We start from the raw sequence: 24,164 nt of genomic DNA on the forward strand, positions 1-24,164 counted from the left end.
GACGTCTGGGCTCTTTCCATAGTTTGCTATTGTGGACATTGCTGCTATAAACATTAGGGTGCATGTGCCCCTTCGAATCACTATGTTTGTATACTCTGGATAAATACCTAGTAGTGCAATTGCTGGATCATAGGACAGTTTTGTTTTTTTTTTTAAGATTTTATTTATTTATTTGAGAGAGAGAAAGCAAGAGACAGAGCATGAGAAAGTGAGAGACAGAGCATGAGAGGAGGGGGAGGGGCGAGGGAGAAGCAGACTCCCCGCCAAGCAGGGAGCTGGATGCAGGGCTCGATCCCAGTACCCCGGGATCATGACCTGAGCCAAAGGCAGATGCTTGACCGACTGAGCCACCCAGGTGCCCCAGGGTAGCTCTATTTTCAACTTTTTGAGGAACCTCCATACTGTTTTCCAGAGTGGCTACCCCAGTTTGCATTCCCACCAACTGTCTAAGAGGGTTCCCCCTTTTCTGCATCCTCTCCAACATCTGTCATTTCCTGAGTTGTTAATTTTAGCCATTCTGACCAGTGTGAGGTGGTATCTCATTGTGGTTTTGATTTAAATTTCCCTGATGATGAGTGATGTTGAACATCTTTTCATATGTCAGTTGGTCATTTGTATCGCCATGTCTTCTTTGGAAAAATGTCTGTTCATGTCTTCTGCCCATTTCTTGACCGGATTATTTGTTTTGGGGTGCTGAGTTTGATAAATTCTTTACAGATCTTGGATACTAACCCTTTATAAGGATATAAACCCTTATATAAGACATTTGCAAATATCCTCTTCCATTCGGAAGGTTGCTTTTTAGTTTTGTTGACTGTTTCCTTTGCTGTGCAAAGCTTTTTATCTTGATGAAGTCTCAACAGTTCATTTTTGCTTTTGTTTCACTTGCCTCTGGAGACGTGTCTAGCAAGAAGCTGATGGAGCCAAGGTTAAAGAGGTCGCTGCCTGTGTTCTCTTCTAGGACTTTGATGGATTCCTGTCTCACATTTAGGTCTTTCATCCATTTTGAGTCTATTTTTGTGTATGGTGTAAGAAAATAGTCCAGTTTCATTCTTCTGCATGTAGCTGTTCAATTTTCCCAACACCATGTGTTGAAGAGACGATTATCCTTTTTCCATTGGATATCCTTTCCTACTTTGTCAAAGATTAGTTGACCACCAAGTTAAGGGTCCCTTTCTGGGGTCTCTACTCTGAAAATTTCCACTTTTTAAAATCATACAAACCATTAAAATACATTCTGTGTGACTCAAAAAACCTGAAAAACAGTCAGCTAAGGAATAACACAACTTATCAACTATACGTGAGTAAGGAAGGAAGGAAAGAAGGTAGGAAGGAACGAAGGAAAGGAGGCAGGTAGGCAGGCAGACACACACAAAGCTGATCCAACAAAACATTTCTGCATAATTTCAAACATTTAAGATCCTTCGGGAGTGGCGGACAATTAAGTAGGGGAATGATTATTTAAAACATAACCAACATTTAAAAACAGTTTGATACTCAGACCAAAGAAAAGAATATATATCTCAAAAAAATAACTATCCAACTGCTTGTAGATTTTTAAGCACTGACAGCCACATCATTTCAGGCAGACCTGAATTCAAATCATAGCTCTGGTGCTCATCAGTTATGTAAATTATGGCCTAATTTCCTAGTCTCTTTAAGCCTCAGTTTTCTCATCATTAAAACAGGCATACTGCCTCCCTACAGGATTGTTATGAACAACGTATACATCACATTAAGTCACACAGCCAATCGTTACACGTAAGCTCCAGAGAACCTCCAAAAAGAAGTCACCATCTAGAAGATTAATGAAAGCTTCTACACATACTGCCAGGACCCTGGCTACTGATCAATTGTCTATTTATTCCCTTCATAAATCAAAATGAAAATACCAGAAGAAAGAATGTGTGAGAGTACATTTGAATGTGTTCTCTCTCTTCTTTCTGAAATATGTTTTGCTATCTTTGTTACTAAAAGTGTTAAGAATCTGCAACATGTATACCTAGAATCCAAGCCACATGAATCTGTTTCTCTAAATAAAGTCATCCCATACCCTTCAGGAATTTACAAAATAAATAATTCTCCACTGCCTTTTTATTCTATTATTTGGGCATCCTTAAAAAGTGCATGATCTGGGGCGCCTGGGTGGTTCAGTCAGTTAAGCGTCTGTCTGCCTTCAGCTCAGGTCACGATCCTGGGGTCCTGTGACCAAGCTGCACGTCGGGCTCCCTGCTCAGCAGGGAGTCTGTTTCTCCCTCTCCTTCTCTCTCTGACCCTCCCCCGCACTTGTGCACGGTCTCTCTCTCTCTCAAATAAATAAATAAAATCTTAAAGAAAAAGAAAAACTGCTTGACCTAGAACTAATACATTTTGATGCAACTTCTCTGGAATTTAAACAAGTGTTTCTCAAAGTGGGTCCACAGATGAAAAGTTTCAAGGGCTCACAGACTAATAAAAATTTTTGTGATTAAAAAAAAAAAAGACTTCTTTATTTGCATTGATAATTCTCAGCACAGATTAATGGACTAGTCCAACATAGAGTAAGGACTTTGTAACCACAACTGAGTTTAAAATCTGATTTCTTGGAGTGCTACTCAGCCATCAAAAAAAATGAAATCTTGCCATATGCAATGACATGGACGGAACTAGAGGGTATTATGCTAAGCGAAATAAGTCAATCAGAGACAGACAATTATCATATGATCTCACTGATATGTAGAATTTAAGAAACAAAACAAAGGATGGTAGAGGAAGAGAGGAAAAAAATAAAACAAGATGAAATCAGAGAGGGAGACAAACCATAAGAGACTCTTAATTATAGGAAACAAACTGAGGATTGCTAGTGGGGAGGGAGGTAAGGGATGGGGTAACTGGGGTAACAGCACAGATGTAATGAGCACTGGGTATTATATAAGATTGCTGAATCACTGACCTGTACCTCTGGAACCATTAATACATTATTATGTTAATTAATTAAATTTAAATTTTAAAAATGGAAAAAAAACTAAAATTCATTATAAAATGAAAAAAATAGAGTAAAATCTAATTTCTAACTGTTACTAGCCAGGTAATCTTGGGCAAGTACTGTAACTCCTCTGCTCTTTGGATTCCTCATTTACAAAATGAGGATAATAATAGTACCTATTCTTATAGAGGTGTTATAAGGAACAAATGAGTTAATATTTGTATAGGGCTTAGAATACTATATCTTTGTTAAAATAAAAATGTTAGACTTTAGTTTTAGTTAGCGTTTCTCAAACTGTGATCCACAACAAAATATCAGAGATAAATACTGTTTTTTCCCCTAATTTTAATTATAACCCTTTATCCTTTCATGGAAGGATATTATATACAAAATACATAAGAACATATGATGTAAGGTTTCTGTGTTGAAGGTAATTAAATTAGTCTCTGATATTCATTTCTCACATAAAGTTTATCCTCTGTGATGCCATAAAAATAATTAAATTGAACTAAAAATTGCAAGTATTTTTGTAGGGAATTAGTTCAACTGAAACTCAATTTTTGTGGCATTCTTGTGTCAGTACTTAATGCTCATTCAAGCAACACAGGCACAAAAAATTAAAAAAAGAAATTCTTTAAACTATTAGTTTGTTTTGTTCAATAGCTTGAAGAAGCACAGGCCATATGAAGAGGCAGAAAACCTGAAAACATGTATGAATTTTTTTTTCTTAGTTATGCTTAACTCAACATATATCTAACATTCTGGAAATTCCAGCACAATAAATAGCACCTTATTTTCAGGCATAAAATGAGTGCTAGGTATTTTGGAAGCACAACTTTGCTTACTGAAATTCCACTTCCATGTAAACCCTATACTCAAGAGAGGACTGACAGTGGCACAAGAACAGCCTACCACACTGTGCTCACCTTCCCCCACGTACAACCCATCACACTCATTCCCTGAGCTGCTGAAAACTATACCTGGCGGAAATTTTTTTCCAACCTGCAACAAAACATTCAAGATGGATAGTACATCTTAGATATATTTGACTACTTTGGCAGTGAAGAAGTAATTGAAAAGACAATAAAAGGGCTTTCATAAAGTAATCTAGTTAAAATTTGCCTAAATTTGTCAACAAATTTTTACAATAGCTACTCCCTCTTAAAGTCTACTTTAAAATCCTCTGAATGATTCATCTCACTTGTTAAAATGTCCCTTATTAAAAAAATTACTTATATTAATGTGTCATCATAATGTGTTATGTTTTGGTTCCCTCAGCTGGTAATTTATACATTACATTTATAAAGACCTTGTTCTTACCTCACATGCAATCCTCCTCCCTCTATTTCAGGTTTTCAGGGAATACTAACTCTTCAAGTTAACCTTAATTCTATTAAAAACTCTGTTTAAAAAGCTTTTGCTTTAGTCAGCGTGTATTAATAACACTTGCCAAGTTAAGAGTTTTTGTGGTTTTTTTTTTTTTTACAGTATAAAAGTACTTGGTCATAAACTTAACCCAATAAGAGTTTATATTACGTTTAACAAAAGTACACGTACTTTCCCCTACCAATAAAGTTGACAGATGATTTTACAGGCCACTATTTTAAGTATTAATACGAGGTTTTAAAGACCCAGTATCTTGTTTAGTGAACACAGGTAAAGCAAATTAAGAAAGGTACATTCTAAATGCAAAAAAGAAATCTAATGGCAGTGAATCCATCAAAATCCTTTACTGACTTTCTACTTGATAGAGTCATCAAACTTATGTATTTCATTCGGCAATACAAATGACTAGAAACAACATATTATCTAGATAGATAGTACTTACAAAAGCATGCCAACATTGTAATCTAATCTGAGTCCCCAACTCCTACTCATGGAGCTCTGGCACAGGCTTTAAGAGTAAAAGTTACCTTTACAAGGCAATATTACTCAGCCATGAAAAAGAATGAAATCTTGCCTTTTGCAACAATTCTCTAGATGGAGCTAGAGAATATAATGATAAGAGAAGTAAGTTAGAGAAAGACAAATACCATATGATTTCACTCATATGTGGGATTTAAGAAACAAATGAACAAAGGAAAAAACAAAAGAGACAAACCAAGAAAGAGACTCTCAACAACAGAGAACAAACTAATGGTTACCAGAGGGGAGGTGGATGGGGAGGATGGGTGAAATAGATGATGGGGATTAAGGAGGACACTTGTTTGTTTGTTGTTAAGATTTTATTTATCTATTTGACAGAGAGAAAGAGAGAGAGAGCACAAGCAGGGGGAGTAGCAGGCAGAGGGAGAGGGAGAAGCAGGCTCCCACTGAGCAGGGAGCCCTATGCGGGGCTTGATCCCAGGACTCTGGGATCATGACCTGAGCCAAAGGCAGACACTTAACTGACTGAGCCACCCAGGTGCCCCTAAGGAGGACACTTGTGATAAGCACTGGAGGATGTAAGAGACTGGTGCATCACTATATTATACACTTGAAGCTAATAATATAAGTTAACTATACCGGAATTAAAATAAAAACCTTATTAAATATATATATATTGGGGCACCTGGGTATCTCAGTCAATTAAGTGTCACCTTCGGCTCAGGTCATGATCCCAGGGTCCTGAGATTGAGCCCCAAATCGGGCTACATGCTCAGCAGGGAGCCTGCTTCTCCCTCTCCCTCTGCCACTCTCCCTGCTTGTGCTCTCTCACTCTCTGTCAAATAAATATATAAAATCTTAAGTATATATATATATATATATATAAAAATACATACATATATATATACATATATATAAATACATATATATACATATATATATATACATATATACACACACATATATAAAAAGAATAAAAGCTACCTTTAATCCTTAGAAAATCAGGTACCTTTTCCATATACTGTTTAATTTTTCCCTCAGACACTTCTTCCAGAGGTTGGACAACAGAGAGTTGGAGTTAATGCTATGCTCAAGACAGAAAGAGTGTGGTAGGAAGGACTGATGCCATACAAAGTCGGTTTAATCACAGGGACTGACATCTTTCAATTATGTGACTAAAGCAAATGATTTTACCTCTCTAAGCTTTGGTTTTCTCATTTTCAAATGAGGATGACAATAGGCATACACATCTCACTGGGATCTTTGATAATCAAGACCTAACAATTTAAAAAGCACTAAATAAACAAAGTGCTATAAAGATATTCATTATTATTATTATAAGTTGGACCTAGTTGGGGCACCTGGGTGGCATAGTTGGTTAAGCATTGGACTCTTGGTTTTGGCTCCGGTCGTGATCTTAGGTCATGAGATACAGCCCTGAGTCTGGCTCTATGCTCAGCATGGAATCTGCTTAAGACTCTCCTTCTCCTAAAATAAATAAATAAATCTTAAAAACACAAAAAATAATCTTTAAAAAAAATTAAGTTGGGCCTAGTTCTTTGGTCAGACAGGCCTTCTGGTAGGTCTAGGGTATTTATATCAAAACCTACAATCCTGCTTCTCAAATTGGGGAGTGCGCAGTGCTGGAAGTACAGAAGAAAGTAAACCATGAGATGCTAAAAACTTTTCCTTAGAGTCAAGTATCTGGAGCTACACTGTGTACCAAAGGCCCCCATGTTCCCCACCCTTTGCAGTTAGAGCTCTTCGGTAGACAAATTCGACAAACACAGGATTCTTCCCATTTTCACAACATCCTGTATTTTCAGGCAATTCATGTTTTAGAGACAGGCAGTTCTGCCCATTAGTTCAAGACTTAGTCTGGTTTAAGACAAAATTATGCTAAGAATTTTTAAAAAGCAAACTTTGAAATAAAAAAGAGTAGTGTTTCCCAAAACACCAAGAGTGAAAAAAACATTATGTTATTTAAAAACACTTAAGAGATCCATAAAAGAATAGAAAGAATGAGATTAAAGAAAACTAAAAAAGTACACAGAAAACAGAAAAACAACCCCCTCTGGATTAACTTCAGCCCCTCCTAGGTTCCAGAAACATGTCTAATAGATGGACTCTATGCTAGTAACACCATTAGCTTTCATCTGTAAAAATGTTTTCAAAATGAAACAAAACAATACATATTGCTATTATTTCACTGATACAACATTCTCAAAAAGACAAAACTCAAGTGATGGAAAACAGATCAATAGTTGTCAGGCTTCAGAGTGGCAAGAGTGTGACTAGAAAGGGGACAGCATAAGGGACTATTTTGGGGGTGAAGTGTTCTGCACCCTGGGTGCTGGTGGTTACACAAATCTATACATATGCTAAAATTCATAGAACTGTATGCCAAAATAAGTCAATTTTACTATATGATAATTTAAAAAATAAAATACACATACTCCTGAATTTTATAAATGAAATTTTTAAAAAATGTTTTGCCCAACAAACTTGCCAATAAATAATAATAGTTTGGAATTTTTAAAGAATTCTCCAGCTGAAAAGATTCTGTACATCAGATTAGTATATGAAAAAGACAAATAATGTCACTTTAATGCACCAAAAATCCAAGTTTCTTCACAAAATGTCAGGTTTAATTCTGATTTGTAAATCAACACAAACAGTGTATCAACCTACTAATGAAAACCTAGAAATAGGACCTGAAATACTTATACTACTGAAACAATCAGGATAAGAGAGTCCAATCAAAACTCCCCCAGAAGGAAAAGTGACACAGAAGTCGTTGCTGGGTTTTTTTTAATTTTCCACATCCTTTTCCTTTTTTTTCTTTTTTGTTTTGCCGAGTGAAATTAACATTTAATAAACTGTGCATAAAGTGTACAATTTGATATAGAGCATGTATATACCTGTGATACCATCACCACAATCAAGATTATGAACATTCCACCACCCCAAGTTTCCTCACACCCCTTTAAATCCCTCCCTCCCCCCCTCCCCTTCCCCATCCTTTTGATCCCAGGCAACCACTGATTTGCCTTCTGATAGATTGTTTTGTATCTTCTAGAGTCTTTCGTAAATGGAATCATATAGTTACGCTCTTTTCTGGACTGGCTTCTTCTACTTAGCGTAATTATTTTGAGATTAATCCATGTTACTATGTGCAGAAAAAAATGTTAACGTTACATCTACCTCCTATATAAAATTGGTCTACATTTGCTACAAACTGGATTATACACTAAAGGAGTATCTTCAATAAGCTACGTAAGAAGTTTCACATAATGAACAAATTATTAGAGTAGTCTTCAATTAATGTTCTTTTGAAAAAGTTTTCTAAGCATTTTTTTAAAGTTTTCTAAGTATTTAAAATAGCAAGAAAATGTCACCCTGCAATAAGTAAATTTGTTTTCAAATTAATTTTAATAAGCAGAAATTCATTTGGGAAGTAAAAATACTTCCCACAAAGCTTTGTTTATAAAATTCACCAGAATAAAAAGATTAGCTCTCAGTCAAAGTCTGGCAATTTTTATATTTTTATGTGTCCCAGTAAGACTTACTTTTGCTAACTTTAGCTATGGGTTCAGCTATAAATGCTTATTCACCGAAAGATTAAATTCTTGTTTCTCTAGTTGAACCCATAGCTAAAGTTAGTATCCAGTAACTTTAAAAACACACTTTAAAAGTTAAGTGTAACTCCAAATCTGCATACATGTGAACAAGATAATGAGTTCTAGAGAACTCTAGAGGCGCCTGGGTGGCTCAGGTGGTTAAGTGTTTGCCTTCAGCTCAGGTCATGATCCCAAAATCCTGGGATCGAGCCCTGCACCAAGCTCCCTGCTCAGTGGGGGAGTCTGCTTCTCCCTCTACTCCTTACCCCACTTCTGTGCTCTCGCTCTCTCTCTCTCTCTCAAATAAACAAACAAAATCTTTCAACAAAAAAAGAAAGAAAGAAAGAAAGAAAGAAAGAAAGAAAGAAAGAAAGAAAGAAAGGAAATTTAAAGTGAACTCTAATGACTCATGGAGAAAGAGACTTAAAACACCTACACGTTAGGCAACAAACCCCACAAGAAAAAAACACTACTAAAGGAGTAAGCAAATGAAATAATGTGTATAGATTCCTTTACAAAAGTGTTCTACATTTGTCAGGCCAGACGTCTATGAAAATCATTACCAGTATCTTGAAAATATTTTTATAACAATGAAATTTCTAACTCTTGGTGCCTATTTCCATTTTGATGTCTTAAAACATTAAAAATGTAACTCAACTGAATAACTGCAAAATGAGCTCCTGCAATTTAATCTGCCTTCCCACCCCAACTCTCCATTTAAAACTCTTCATATTTAAGCCAGTAAGCCTAAACATGGTGGACATGGTGAATTCCCAATTACCTCCCTGGCTCTTTTCCATCATTCCTCATCATCATTCATCCTAGACACTGTGACAATCCTTTTAAAGCAGCAGGACCTTGAAACAAGCCATTTACTCTAAAAATCAATCTCTCCTTTCTTTCCTCCTTCCCCTGACATACTAGCTCCCACTCAATCTTTACCTAACAGCAATAACCATCCCAGGGTCCTGGGATCAAGCCCCACATCGGGCTACCCTGCTCAGCAGGGAGCCTGCTTCTCCCTCTCGCTCTGCCCCTGCTCACCACTCCTGTGCACGCGTGTTCTTTCTCTCTCTCTCTGTCAAATAAATAAATCTTTAGAAAAAATACAATAGGGGCACCTGGGTAGCGCAGTCGTTAAGCATCTGCCTTTGGCTCAGGGCGTGATCCCAGTGTTCCGGGATCGAGTCCCACATCGGGCTCCTCCGCTGGGAGCCTGCTTCTTCCTCTGCCACTCCCCTGCTGTGTTCCCTCTCTCGCTGGCTGTCTCTCTCTCACATAAATAAATAAAATCTTTTTTTTTAATGTTTTTTTCTTGCCATGAGAACTCTTCAGATCAGCTCTCTTAGCAACTTTTTTTTTTTTTTAAAGATTTTATTTATTCATTCGACAGAGAAAGCGAGCGCAGCGAGAGAGGGAACACAAGCAGGGGGAGTGGGAGAGGAAGAAGCAGGCTCCCAGCGGAGGAGCCTGACGTGGGGCTCAATCCCAGAACTCCGGGATCACGCCCTGAGCCAAAGGCAGACACTTAACAACTGAGCCACCCAGGCGCCCCATAAATAAATAAAATCTTTAAAAAAAAAATACAATAAAAATGAATTTTTAAAAAAATAAACAAAAATACTACCACTATTTATTAGATTCAAATGACAAAAAAATTTCCTCAAGTGACTATAAAATTTTCTAACTGCTCATTATAATTGCTATAGTTGCTATCTAGTCGTGGACCACAAGCAAAAGCACTAAATCAGACCACAACTGGCCTGTACCCCAACTTGCATTTCCTTCATTTGCACTGATTTGTTCATTACAATACCATACCATTAGAATAACATGCGGTGCAGTCTTGACCTGAACCTTAACCTAAACCTAACCTGAACCTTTCCGTCAACGTATTACTATGTTCTTGGCTCACTCCTGCACTCAAAAGATCATAAACTAACACATAGTTCTACCGGTTTTTCTCTTTGCTTTATATCCCTCTCTCCATTAAGGACTAGCTCATCTATAGTTTCTCCTTAACCCTCTCATCTCAATAAATAACCTGGATGCCTTTCTCTCCTCTGGAATAACGGAATCCTCTCCTCTATTCATTCTGCCTTCTCAACACATGGAAACCAAGAATGCAGAAAAGTTCCACAAGTTAAGAAAATTTCAAAATGCCTTTATTATCAACAAAATTACATCCACATAGAAACACTTCCCAGTGGACTTAATCCAGAACAGGGGATGAAATTCAATTAGAATATCAATACAGCACACATTTGCTATGGAAAAAGCCCTCTTGTACGGAAATACTAAATAACATTAAAGTCACAATTAGCAGACCAAGCCATGATTCATCTTGTGAAGCAAAGCAAATCTATTAGTCAGTCATTTCTAATTTTATTTGAGCAATGGAAAGAAAACACTGATTATAATGAAATGAATCAATTAAATAAATAACTGTACTTACGTGTTAGATGAAAGATTCCATCACAGGCACTGATATGAGATAAAAAGGCATTTCCCAGGCCTTGACCATTGTGAGCTCCTTTCACGAGGCCAGCAATATCCACTACATTTAGAAAGGCAGGAATTTTGCTGAAAAACAAAAGATGGTTTTATTATAAAATAGTACTAAGAACCTGTTTATTAGCCAAATAGATTTCCAAAATATTTTACATGAAGTAATCCTGTCCCTTCTAGAACAATATTTATAAGACTCTCAATGATGATTTGATAAATGAATACCAAAAAAATTAAATAAGAAATAATCTTTTAATACTTTAGGACTTTCTTACCTAGGAAAATGAAGGAAAACTATAAAGCAGAATAGATGTTTTTATTGTGTCTATAAAAAACTAAAACCGATACCTGATAAAAAACTAAAACTGACAAATTTTACTACAATGTTCTGTTGGCCCATGCATATAGACACAAAAGCAATGGAGAACATTTTAAGAGTGTACCGATAAAAGTAATCATTATAGAATGAGCCAACATACTTTGTGACCCCCACTGGACTAAAGTGATTTACATGTATTATTTCAAAGTTCAAAACAACTCCAACAGGTAAGTGCTATTTATTAAATCTACTTTAAAGATGAGGAAATTGAACTTGAGAGGAATTAAGAAATCTATTTACATTCAGGGGACTACTCAGCTAATGATGACAAAACTGGGATTCAAACAAAGGATATCTGGATTTGCACTTAATCATCATGTAGGTTATATAGACCAAAAATGCAGGTAATTATGTGAACTAGTTATCAGCACAGTAATAATCTAGATGTTAACAACAGCAACAGAAATAGAGATATATACAAAATAAACTTGCTTTGTTCAAAGTAAAGGCGTAGTAAACACAAGTTAGAAACCAAGTTAGGAAAACCAGTTCGCCATGTAAATATGGAGATTAAAGGACAGTTGACCCTTGAACAACACAGGGGAAATATCCACATAAAACTTTTTACCCTCAAAAAAACTTAACTACTAATAGCTACTATTGACCAGAAGCCTTAACCAATAATACAACAGTTGATTAACATGTATGTATATATGTTATATTCTATATTCTTACATATAAAAATAAAGTAAGCTAGGAAAAAGAAAATGTTATTAAGAAAAATCATAAGGAAGAGAAACTATACAGTACTGCACTGTAAAAAAATGTATGTATAAGTGGGCCTACACAGTTCAAACCTATGCTGTTCAAGGGTCAATTGTACTATGAATTACTGTCAATTTTTTTTATTTGCTTAACCACAAAGAGGCCAAAATTATGTTATAGAAAAAAGGAAGATGGTTCCCACTCAATATTTTTATTTCCAAAAAAACATTTAATCAATGTTCACAATGTTATAGAAAAAAGGAAGATGGTTCCCACAATGTTCACAATGTTATAGAAAAAAGGAAGATGGTTCCCACTCAATATTTTTATTTCCACAAAAACATTTAATCAATGTTCACTAGCAATGTTCACTAGCAAAGGAAAAGAGAAATTAATTCCCTCACTGACTAAAATTTCAACAAATTTGAAGTCTAAGAGCTTTATGATTGTTGTTCTCTTCCAGTCTCTGAGAAATTTCAGCAATGTCACATGACCACACAGTCTAGCAGTGACAAGAGTAAGAGTGGGGAGAAAAGGTAGCACAGTAGCCGGGGCCTGGATAAGGCATCTTGGCAGGAGAGCAATCTAGTAGTAGCCAGGGACCAAACCAGCAGTGTTCAAATCAGCCAACAAGACAGAGGGGTCAAGAGATTGGTGAGATATAAAGGAATTAAACAAATAAGCACATTAATGGGACCACTGGAGAAATCCAAATGGAATCTGTGAGTTAGATGGTAACACTGGATCAATGTTAATGTCCTGATTTTGGCAGTTTACTGTGGTAATGTAAGAGAATGTCTGGGGGCGCCTGGGTGGCTCAGTCAGTTAAACGTCCAACTTTTGGTTTCGGCTCAGGTCATGCTCCCAGGGTCCTAGGCTCCACATCCGGCTTCCCACTGAGGAGTTCCCTGCTTCTCCCTCTCCCTCTGCCCCTTCCCTGCTCATGTGCATGCTCACTCTCTCTCTCTCTCTCAAATAAATAAATAAAGTCTTAAAAAAGAGAGCGAGAATGTCTGTATTTAGTAAATACAAATTTAAGAATTGGAAGTGCAATATGGCATCACGTCTGCAACTCATTCTCAAAGGTTCAAAGAAATTTGGGTAAAGGGCACACAAGCATTCTGAGGGTAATTTTGCATCTTTTATATAAATTTGAAATCACTTAAAAATAAAAAGGCTTCAAAAAGAAAACAGAAGCCAGTTTGAGGAGTCAATTTCAGGACTATAATTTGAACCATGTCCAGTGACTGACGTACTGTAACCAATTAAGTAACGCTTCCATGAATGAATATATGAGTGAATAAATGAAGACAAGAAAGCTCTTCCTGACAGTCGGCGGCCAACAAATAGTAAGAAGAAATGAGGGAATTATAAAATCACCATGTGGCAATCATCACTATAATAATTCATCAAAAAAATCAGTGGATGCTCAATCTAATGGATGAAAGTAGAGAAAGTAAATAAATTTGGTATATATTTTGTGGTTAGAACTCATAAGAATTGGCATGCCTGGGTGGCTCAGTTTGTTAAGCATCTGCCTTTGGCTCAGGTCAGGATCCCAGGGTCCTCAGATTGAGTCCCACATCGGGCTCCTTGCTCAGTGGGGAGCCTCCTTCTCCCTCTGCCTGACACTCCCCCTGCTTGTGCGCTCTTTCTCTCTCTCTTTGACAAATAAATAAAATCTTTAAGGAAAAAAAAAAGAAAGAACTCATAGGAATTGTTGATAGATTGGATGTAGGGGTAAGGAAAGAGAGGAATCAAAGATAAATCTTAGACTTTGACTTAAGCAACTGGGGAAATAACAGTGCTATTTATGGAATTATGAAAGTCCTAAACAACAAATTTGGCACAAGGCAGAGTGAAATGAAGACGTCCATTTTGGACATGTCAAGTCTGAGGCATCTATTTAGTCATCCAAGTGTCAATGTCAAGAAGGAAATTAGATATGTCTGTAGATCAGCAGACTTTGGGAATAGAGACAGAAACTTGGGATTTATCAGCACATTTCAAAAAGTGAGAAACTAAAGGCAAAATAAATTCTCATAATAGGGAAATAAAGTGTACATTCATATAATACAGTATTAAACAAAGTTATATTAGAAATTATTTAAATCTGTATTTTTTAACCTAGAAAAATATTAGTAATACCCCAAGTAAAAATATATTCTATTTTTGTAAGTAAGGGAAAAGTATAGAAGGATATACCTCCAAAGTATTTATATCTGTGATATCAAGGTATAGGTGACTTTTACTCTTCTCTTTATACATTTCCATACTGTCTGAACTTCCTACAATGAACCTGTATTATTTTATTTTTTCTAATTAAAGATATAATACATGCTTGTTACAAAACCTTCAAACAATATAGAATACAAGAAAGTAAAAATCATAAATAACAATAATAAATAAAAGAAAGTAAAAATCACCTAAAAATTCTACTACCCAAAGATAACCATCAAGCAGTTTCATACATTTTCCTATGTATATACATGTACACATATAATTTTACATGAATGGAATCATATAATACAGGCTACTTATTCCCTCTACTTCATACTCCCCGAAAAAATAACTGCAATGTTAACAGCCAGATGTATACTTTCCTCACCTTTCTCTATGGTCTCTATATTATAATTGCCCATAATACATTAATTTTGGAGAAAAACCCCTTCTGTATGATTTTTTTTTTAAAGTAAACTACACCACACATGGGGCTCAAACTCAAAACCTCAAGATCAGCAGACGCATCTTCTACCAACTGAGCCAGCCAGGCACCCTCTATATGATTTTAAATATATCATGTACATATTTTTACTCAGTCCATATAGGGCCAACAAATAAACAATGTATAAAGATTTTCTTACCTTGCTGGTTTGTGGTACTGGCAAAGAAAGTCAAACCTTTCATCTGGCACAGGTACTCTGCTCTCATTAGGATCAATAGTGCAGAATGGGAAGTTTTCTGCTGAAGCCTGACTATTAGTTAATACATTGAAGAAGGTAGATTTCCTAAAATAAACAAAAACAATTTCAATCAATTCTTAGGTTAACACTGAAAAAAACTGAGAATCATTTTCATTTCAATGCTCAAATAAGATCCATGATAATTATAAAACCAAGCTGGGAAGGGAAGGTGGAGAATAAAAGAAATGAACGAAATGTACTAACAGAAACGAATGTTTTTACTAACAGAAAAGAATGAAATTTACAACAATGCAGCTCATGATTTATAATCAGGTTATGTTCCTATTTGAAACTTGAAAAGCACTTTCCCAAAGAATCTTTGTTATAGTAACTAGTTTCACACACGATAAAAAGTATTTTATTCCTAAAGTACCTGGTAGTAGCAGTACCACTTCACCTATATCTAATATAATCTTCTCTAGCATAAATGTAGAGAGGTGTGCATCTAGGTAGGCCAATCACTTCCCAAGCATTCTGAATTGGGAAATAGATGCCAATTATCTAATAGGAAATGGGAAGTTGGAGCTCAGACTCCCTACTAATTGTTAATAATACAGATTACTGTTAAATCTAGAGTTATGAACTGTGAATTACGAAAAATCAAAATATGAATTTTTTCAAGGTATAATAAATTAAGAAAAAATCAATTAATAATAAATCGTGGAGGCGCCTGGGTGACTCAGTTGGTTAAGCGTCTGCCTTCAGCTCAGGTCATGATCCCAGGGTCCAGGGATCAAGCCCCAAGTCTGGCTCCCTGCTAAGCAAGGAGTCTGCTTCTCTCTCTCCTCCCTATTTGTGCTCTCTCTCGCTATCTCTGTCTCTTTCTCTCTCAAGTAAATAAATAAAATCTTCAAAATAATAGTAATAGTAATAATAAATTGTCACTAATGTTCCAATTACCTGATTCTTATCAACTAATACATGCTCAGAGAATGCCAACTCATATTAACACTAGCTACATTTCTTTTCTTTTTTTTTAAGTAGACTCCACACTAAGTGTGGAGCCCACTGCAGGCTTGATCTCACAACCCTGAGATCAAGACCTGAGCTGAGATCAAGAGTCAGATGCTTAACCAACTAAGCCACACAAGCACACCCAGCTAAATTTCTAAAATATGATCATTACAGTGTCAAAAATCATAGAGTAAAATCCAAAACAAAATGGGACTTTTAAAGGTTTCTTGATCTATTCTGTACTATTTTCCAATTCCATCACTAATATGGACAGCAGAGAATTCACTATAGTGAATTTTCTTGCTCCAGATATAGGACTGTAGCACACATGAGGACTTAAGATGAAAATTACTGTTACATATTCTTCTTAAACTGGAGAACCTGAGGAAGTACCTAAGGTTTGTGTGGCAATTATAAGGCTGGTAGTTGCTAACTCTAGTTAGACTTAATTATGTAAAAATGTCTGCATATGGACCAAATTTGGTAACAAAAGAAAATTCAAAAAAGTGCAATGGTTATGTCAGGATGGTGAGATTATGAATAATTATTATTCTTTTTCAAAGCTTTCTTTATTTATTTGTCAGAGAGAGACAGAGAGAATGCGCGCACAAGCAGGGCAAGCAGCAGAGGGAGAGGGAGACGCAAGCTCCCTGCTGAGCAAGGAGCCAGATGAGGGGATGCCGGATGGGATGCAGGACTCGATGTGGGATGGGGTACTCGATCTCAGGCCCCTGGGATCATGACCCGAGCTGAAGGCAGCCACCTAACTGACTGAGCGACGCAGGTGTCCCTTTCTCTTTTTCAGACAACTTTTAAGATAAAAATGTCTATTAAGATGTAAACTAAGCCCATAGGAAGAAATTTATACTACTATCATTAGCTCAACTGATTGAACTTTTAACCAAAGAAGTAACCCCTTTAAAAAACAACAACAACAAAACAACTCTGAGACCCTTATAAGAGAGTTATGAACAAAAAGCAACAATCAAGTCTTATTGAAATACTACTGGTGAGAAGTATATTTCAGCAACTAGACACGTTTAACTTGTACCTGCCTACAGATCTTTAAATATTATTCTTATATCACATTCAGACTAAACATTTTTGAATAAAGAAGAAATGTTTGCTAAAATAGCCACATAAATCATTACTGGTTACTCAGAGCACCACTGGCCAAATCAGTAGCCTTTAAATGGCTGCCTGTAACAGATCAGCGAAGAACATAAAGACATGCATTACCAAGCATCTTTCCAGACCTGCTGTAAGGACCAGTACTTTGAAAATATCTCACGTGTTGATGTAAAGCCATGTTTTGAACCAACAGGCTAGATTCAGACTTAGCTAACAACCCACTAAGTAATATTCACTGTTGTAGAGTTTATACTGGCAATCTCTGAGAGTCTGGTAACAATCCCAGAACTCTAGGAATGATCATTAAAAAGAAATCACTACTTTTTTTTTAACGTTTTATTTTAAAATAATGGCTACACCCAATGTGGGGCTCAAACTCACAACACTGAGATCAAGAGTCACATGCTCGGTACTGGCACAAAAACAGACACATAGACCAATGGAACAGAATAAAGATTCCAGAAATGGACCCTCGGCTCTATGGTCAACTAATCTTTGACAAAGCAGGAAAAAACATCCAGTGGAAAAAAGACAGTCTCTTCAATAAATGGTGCTGGGAAAATTGGACAGCTATATGCAAAAGAATGAAACTTGACCACTCTCTCGCACCATACACAAAGATAAACTCTAAATGGATGAAAGACCTCAATGTGAGACAGGAATCCATCAAAATCCTAGAGGAGAACATAGGCTGCAACCTCTTTGACGTCGGCCACAGCAACCTTTTTCATGACACATCTCCAAAGGCAAGAGAAACAAAAGATAAAATGAACTTGTGGGACTTCATCAAGATAAAAAGCTTCTGCACAGCCAAGGAAACAGTCAGAAAAACTAAGAGGCAGCCCACGGAATGGGAGAAGATATTTGCAAATGACACTACAGATAAAAGACTGGTATCCAAGATCTACAAAGAACTTCTCAAACTCAATACACAAGAAACAAATAAACAAATCATAAAATGGGCAGAAGATATGAGCAGACACTTTTCCAATGAAGACATACAAATGGCTAACAGACACATGAAAAAATGTTCAAAATCATTAACCATCAGGGAAATTCAAATCAAAACCACACTGAGACACCACCTTACGCCATTAGAATGGCAAAAATTGACAAGGCAGGAAACAACAATTCTTGGAGAGGATGTGGAGAAAGGGGATCCCTCCTACATTGTTGGTGGGCTACAAATTGGTACAGCCACTTTGGAAAACAGTGTGGAGGTCCCTTAAAAAGTTAAAAATAGAGCTACCCTATGATCCAGCAATTGCACTACTGGGTATTTATCCCAAAGATAGAGATGTAGTGAAGAAAAGGGCCATATGCACCCCAATGTTCGTAGCAGCATTGTCCACAATAGCTAAATGTGGAAGGAGCCGAGATGCCCTTCAACAGACGAATGGATAAAGAAGTTGTGGTCCATATATACAATGGAATATTACTCAGCCATCAGAAAGAACGATTACCCAACATTTGCAGCAACATGGACGGGACTGGAGAAGATTATGCTAAGTGAAATAAGTCAAGCAGAGAAAGACAATTATCATATGGTTTCACTCACTTGTGGAACATAAGGAATAGCAGGGAGATCGGTAGGAGAAAGAAGGGAAGAATAAAGAGGGGGGGGTAAACAGAAGGGGGAATGAACCACGAGAGACTATGGACTCTGGGAAACTGAGGGTTTCAGAGGGGAGAGGGGTGGGGGATTGGGATAGGCCGGTGATGGGTATTAAGGAGGACACGTATTGCATGGAGCACTGGGTGTTATACGCAAACAATGAATCATGGAACACTACATCAAAAACTAATGATGTACTGTGTGGTGACTAACATAACATAATAAAAAATTAAAAAAAAAAAAAAAGAGTCGCATGCTCTTCCGACTAGGCCAGTCAAGTGCCCCGAAATCACTACTTTCTATAAAGCTAGCTTTTAATTTCAATCCTGTTAAGATAAATGTCACAGTACTTAATTTAAAATAATCTGCATATTTATAAAGTTCTTCTGTGTATTTATAAAGTTCTAGTCCACCTACTTCCAAAAAGATTCTGAAGCTCAATACAATTTTTAAAATAAACACATATAATAAGGCAGGTAGGGACACCTGGATAGCTCAGTGGGTTAAGCATCTGCCTTCAGCTTATCCCAGGATCCTGGGATCGAGTCCTGCACTGGGCTTCTTGTTCAGTGGGGAGCCTCCTTCTCCCTCTGCCTCTGCCCCTAGTTCTCTCTCTCTCTCTGACAAATAAAATCTTTAAAAAAAAAATAAGGCAGATAATTTCTTAAAGAGAACTCACATTCAGATTATGATCTTTAAATACCATGTCCATTAAAAATAACCAGGAATGGGGGGCGCCTGGGTGGCACAGCAGTTAAGTGTCTGCCTTCAGCTCAGGGCGTGATCCCAGCGTTATGGGATCAAGCCCCACATCAGGCTCTTCCACTATGAGCCTGCTTCTTCCTCTCCCACTCCCCCTGCTTGTGTTCCCTCTCTCGCTGGCTGTCTCTATCTCTGTCAAATAAATAAATAAATCTTTAAAAAAAAAAAAATAACCAGGAATGGGTGCCTGGGTGGCTCAGTCAGTTAAGCGTCTGCCTTCAGCTCAGGTCATGATCTCAGAGTCCTGGGATCAAGTCCCACATCAGGCTCCTGCTTAGCAGGGAGCCTGCTTCTCCCTCTTCCTCTCCCTGCCTCCCGCTCATGCTCTCTCTCGTTATCGCTTTCTGTCTCTCTCATAAATGAATAAAAAACAAATAACCAGGACTTATTGGAGAAATGGCTAGTTCCAGATCTGGGACCAGAAATATACAAGCTATGTCTCAATTTTTCCCACAGAAAAGAGGGAGTTATTAAAGATCATAAAGTCTTATAAAAGGACTCTGAAGCCAACCCGAATAGCTAAAAAATAGATCAATCTGGGCATCAATAAGAACAGCTATGATAACTGTAACAAATCAAATAACTTTATTTCCATGAGTTGTCAATAATCCTCAATAAAACAAAACCAAAAGAAGCCCTCTCTGGCCACCTTTTAAGGATGCTAGGGTGACTGATTCTTTTAAAGATTAAATAAAGCACTTATTCCCTATATGAACTGTACTTTTAGAGTAACAAAGAGTTGATTAAGAGGAAATTATCTTATGGACATATTCCAGCCAATAAATGAGGAAAGAATAAGAAACTTAAAATACTACCATTTTGCTATCCCTAAAAAAATGAATGGATCTGGGTAATGATCACCAATGACAGTTAATACTGCAAAAAGAAAAAGAAAAACAAAAACATAAAAAACATAGTGCCTCCTAACAGAAGAAAAGAAGTATATACAACATCTTTCAAGTATTAAGATAAAAATTATTTGATCAAAAATTATCTGCTACTAATCTAAACAAGCCTTTGGATATTACTGCCACTTTATAGGAAATACAGAGGAAAGAAGACAGTATTAAATGACACCACAGAGAAGCAATCAACAAAACTCAGACTTTGGAAAATTCTATAAGATGAACAACCAGATTTCTTCAACAAGTCAATTGGGAGAGAGCAGAAATTCTGTTTCTGGGTGAGATGCACACTCGCAGCAGACTAGACCTCTCACCCAGAACTAGAAAAGCCATGTAAATGCAGAATACAGAAAACATCTGTTTGAAAGACTTCTAGAAATCTGGAAACAGAAAAAAGTCTCAAAGAAGTGATCTGACCACTTTCACTCTGGGAACATTTGCCCAAACAGATAAACTTTGAGGCCATTGTCTCCATGCTCAGTACTGAGTGAAATAAGCCAATCACAAAAGGACAAATACTGTATGATTCCACTTATATGAGATATCAACAGGAGTCAAAATCATGTAAACAGAAAGGAGAATGGTGGTTGACAGGGGCTAGGGAGAGAGAGAAATGGGAAATTGTTCAATGGGTAGAGAGTTCCAGATCTGCAGGATGAAAAAGTTCTAGAGATGTGTTACCTAACAATGTTAATACAGTTAATACTACTGAACTGTACATTTAAGAATGTTTAAAGGGTAACTTTTATATTGTGTTTCTTACCATAATTTTTAAAAAGTTCATAGCATGAAAAAACATCAAATTTTAATTGAGAGACACTATATAAAATACCTACATCCATACATTTCAAAAATAAATAAAATTTTCCATGACCTTTAAAAGATTTGTACTAGAAAAAAAAGACATTAGTGGGGAAAACTGGTGAAAGCCAAATAAAGTCTACAGTTAATAGCAAATACATAAATGAGCAAAAAACAAATCTATCTGAAATTATGTGGTAACACAACAATAGAGATCAGAATTCTGAATAAAGAAAAACACTGAAAATTAAAAGATTTAAGAAAAAGCCATCTATCAAATACTTTTAAGGCACACAATTACTGCTGAAATAATAACAGGAAAGACTGAAAAGGAGAGCAGATCTGTCATCCAAAAGATTATTCAAAACACGTTAAAAAGAGAAAGTAAATAATTCCCAAATCACAAATTTCCATGAAAGAGCAGGCAAACTGGAATGCTGACAAGCATACAATAAACATGAAGTTCATTTAAAATAGTACTGGGGAGTTTTGCTTTCCCTTCTACTATGGGACTGCCCTCCTGCCATAAAGAGCTATAAAACTAGACAAAACATATGAAATAACAACTTCCAGACAGAGGACAGTATGTAGCACAGCCCTGTGTTCCCTACGAGAACAACAAATGAACTAAGCTCTACAAATGCCCCAACTGACTGCCTAAAAGTGATTTCAAAGCCATAGCACAGTGAGGGAGAACCAACAGAACCTGGCAGTCATGCCAAGTTAAAGAGATGGAGATGAGAGTTCGAGGAGGCCAAACCAGCTAGAATTTACAGGGCAGTGTAATGGAAAGGAAGAAGCTGGACAGAGGGAGGGCTCTGGAGATCAGCAAAAGGTATCCTCAAGACTACAGCTAAGTCATGATTTGTACATGAGTAAATTCAGTCTCTAAAAGGCCAGGGGAAAAAAAAAAACACTCAAAAGCAACAGAGTGAACAATTCTTAGGCTCACACAGAGCTTGGAATAGTTCACAACCCTACCAGTCAGAGAAGAGAGATCATACAATATAAGGGAACTTGGGTACAGTCCTCAAAAGAGTCAAATCTTACAGGAGGGCTAAAGTAACATCAGAGCCAAAACTATTATGAATTCATCATAAGAAAACAGAATAGGAAACCTCAAAATAATCAAAATGATACACAAATAACTAAATGCCAGAATGAAATCCAACACTTTTTAAAGGAATACAATAAAGTACAGCACTCAACATAAAAGCCAATATCCGGAATCCCATAAAAACTACAAGGCATGCAAAGAAGCAGGTAAATATAGGCCAAAATCAGGATAAAAGCCAATAAATACAAACAAATCAGGTAATGATAGAGATAACAGAATTAGCAGATAAGACCCTAAAGTAAATGTTATAAATCTTTTTAGAATTTTCTGAAGGGCATAAAAGGAAATATGAAGACAATGAGGAGTGAAATGAAAGATATGAAAACTATGCAGACAGAACTACTGTAGGAAAAATACAACATTTGAAATAAAATGAAATTGAAAAACACACTGAATAGGATTAGCTGCAGATTAGACACTGCAGAAAAAATGATCAATGAACATGAAGACAGAGCAACAGAAACTACCAAATGAAGCATAGTGGGGGAAAAAAAGAAAAGATTGGAGGAAAAAAACCCAGAGCCTCAGTGGAATACTATCTAGATAACTAACAAACTTAAAATAAGAGTCCCAAAAAGAGAGGAAGGGGGAGGTGGGATGGGAGCATTTGAAGAAATAATGGCCAAATAGTTTACAAATTTAATGAATATCATAAACTCACAAACCTAAAATCTCAACAAACGCCAAGCAAAAGAGGCATAGGAAAACCACACCAAAGCACACGATAATCAAATTGCTAAATACCCAGTAGTAGAGAAAATTTTAAAAGCAACTAAAGGAAAAAACAAGACATTATGTACAGAAAAACCAAGATTAAGAATGACAATAGTTTTCTCATTGGAAAGCTAGAAGAAAATGGAAGATAACTTCAAAATGCTAAAAGGAAAACTGTCCATGGAATTCTCCCCAGTGAAAAAATTTTAAAAATGAATGTATAATAACCACATAAAAAGATACTCAACATTAGTAGGCATCAAGGAAAGGCAATTCAAAACCAAAATGAGATATACTTCACACCTTGGCTATAATAAAAAAGATAGTAACAAGTATTGGTGGGAATGTGGAGAAACTGGAACTCACATATATTGCCGGTGGGAATATAAAATGGCATGGTCACTTTGGAAAACAGTTATGCAGTTCCTCAAATAGTTAAACATAGGGTCACCATACAAGCCAGAAATTTCACTCGTAAGTATACTAGAGAGATGAAAACCTATGTATACGCAAAATTCTGTGTATTCCAAGGCTAGAGCAGAGAAAGTACAAATAGCCTGGAACATACTGTGGTACAAAACAGTAGAAAATACTCGAAATATAGAGAACATACCCAAAGGAATATGAGTAAATAGGAAGGCTCCTGATGGCCAAATATGGGCAATCTGAACAACAAAATAAGTAATAGTAGTAAGAGATTATAACCAACAGAATAAACTAAGAATCCAATCCTGATATGAACAAATTATAATCAAATACATGAAAAATGGGGAACTCTTCTTTGTTTTTCCTTTTTTTTTTTTTTTTTAAGATTTTATTTATTTAACAGGAGAGCACAAGCAGAGGGAGCAGCAAAGGGAGACAGAGAAGCAGACTCCCCACTGAGCAGGGAAGTGAGGCTCGATCCCAAGACCCAGGATCATGACTTGAGCTAAAGTCAGATGCCCAACTGACTGAGCCACCCAGGCACCCTTGGGAGCTCTTCTTTACAATAGAATTCTAGCCAACAGAATTTCTATTATTCCTTCTATAAATTGTTCCTACTATAAATGTAAAAGGAACAATGGAAACTTTAAAATCACCTTTTGGTAAACACCATAATAACTATTTCAAGCAAAAATCATTAATACATGCCAAAATTAGGGGCAAACATATAAGA

At 36.5% G+C, this 24,164-nt stretch overlaps 1 protein-coding gene across 2 annotated transcripts in view; it reads right to left on the reverse strand.

The window, feature by feature from the left end:
- Nucleotides 1-24,164, reverse strand: part of OLA1 (Obg like ATPase 1) — a 170,780-nt gene that overhangs the window by 139,182 nt on the left and 7,434 nt on the right. For both annotated transcript variants that reach the window (XM_026492535.4, XM_026492536.4), the window contains 2 exons: nt 14,908-15,051; nt 10,907-11,034 (listed from right to left, as the gene is read on the reverse strand). In XM_026492535.4, the coding sequence (XP_026348320.1) occupies nt 10,907-11,034; nt 14,908-15,051 (272 nt within the window). The remainder of the gene's footprint in view (nt 1-10,906; nt 11,035-14,907; nt 15,052-24,164) is intronic.

This window comes from Ursus arctos, unplaced genomic scaffold (assembly GCF_023065955.2).
Source record: "Ursus arctos isolate Adak ecotype North America unplaced genomic scaffold, UrsArc2.0 scaffold_1, whole genome shotgun sequence".
Classification (NCBI taxonomy): domain Eukaryota; kingdom Metazoa; phylum Chordata; class Mammalia; order Carnivora; family Ursidae; genus Ursus; species Ursus arctos.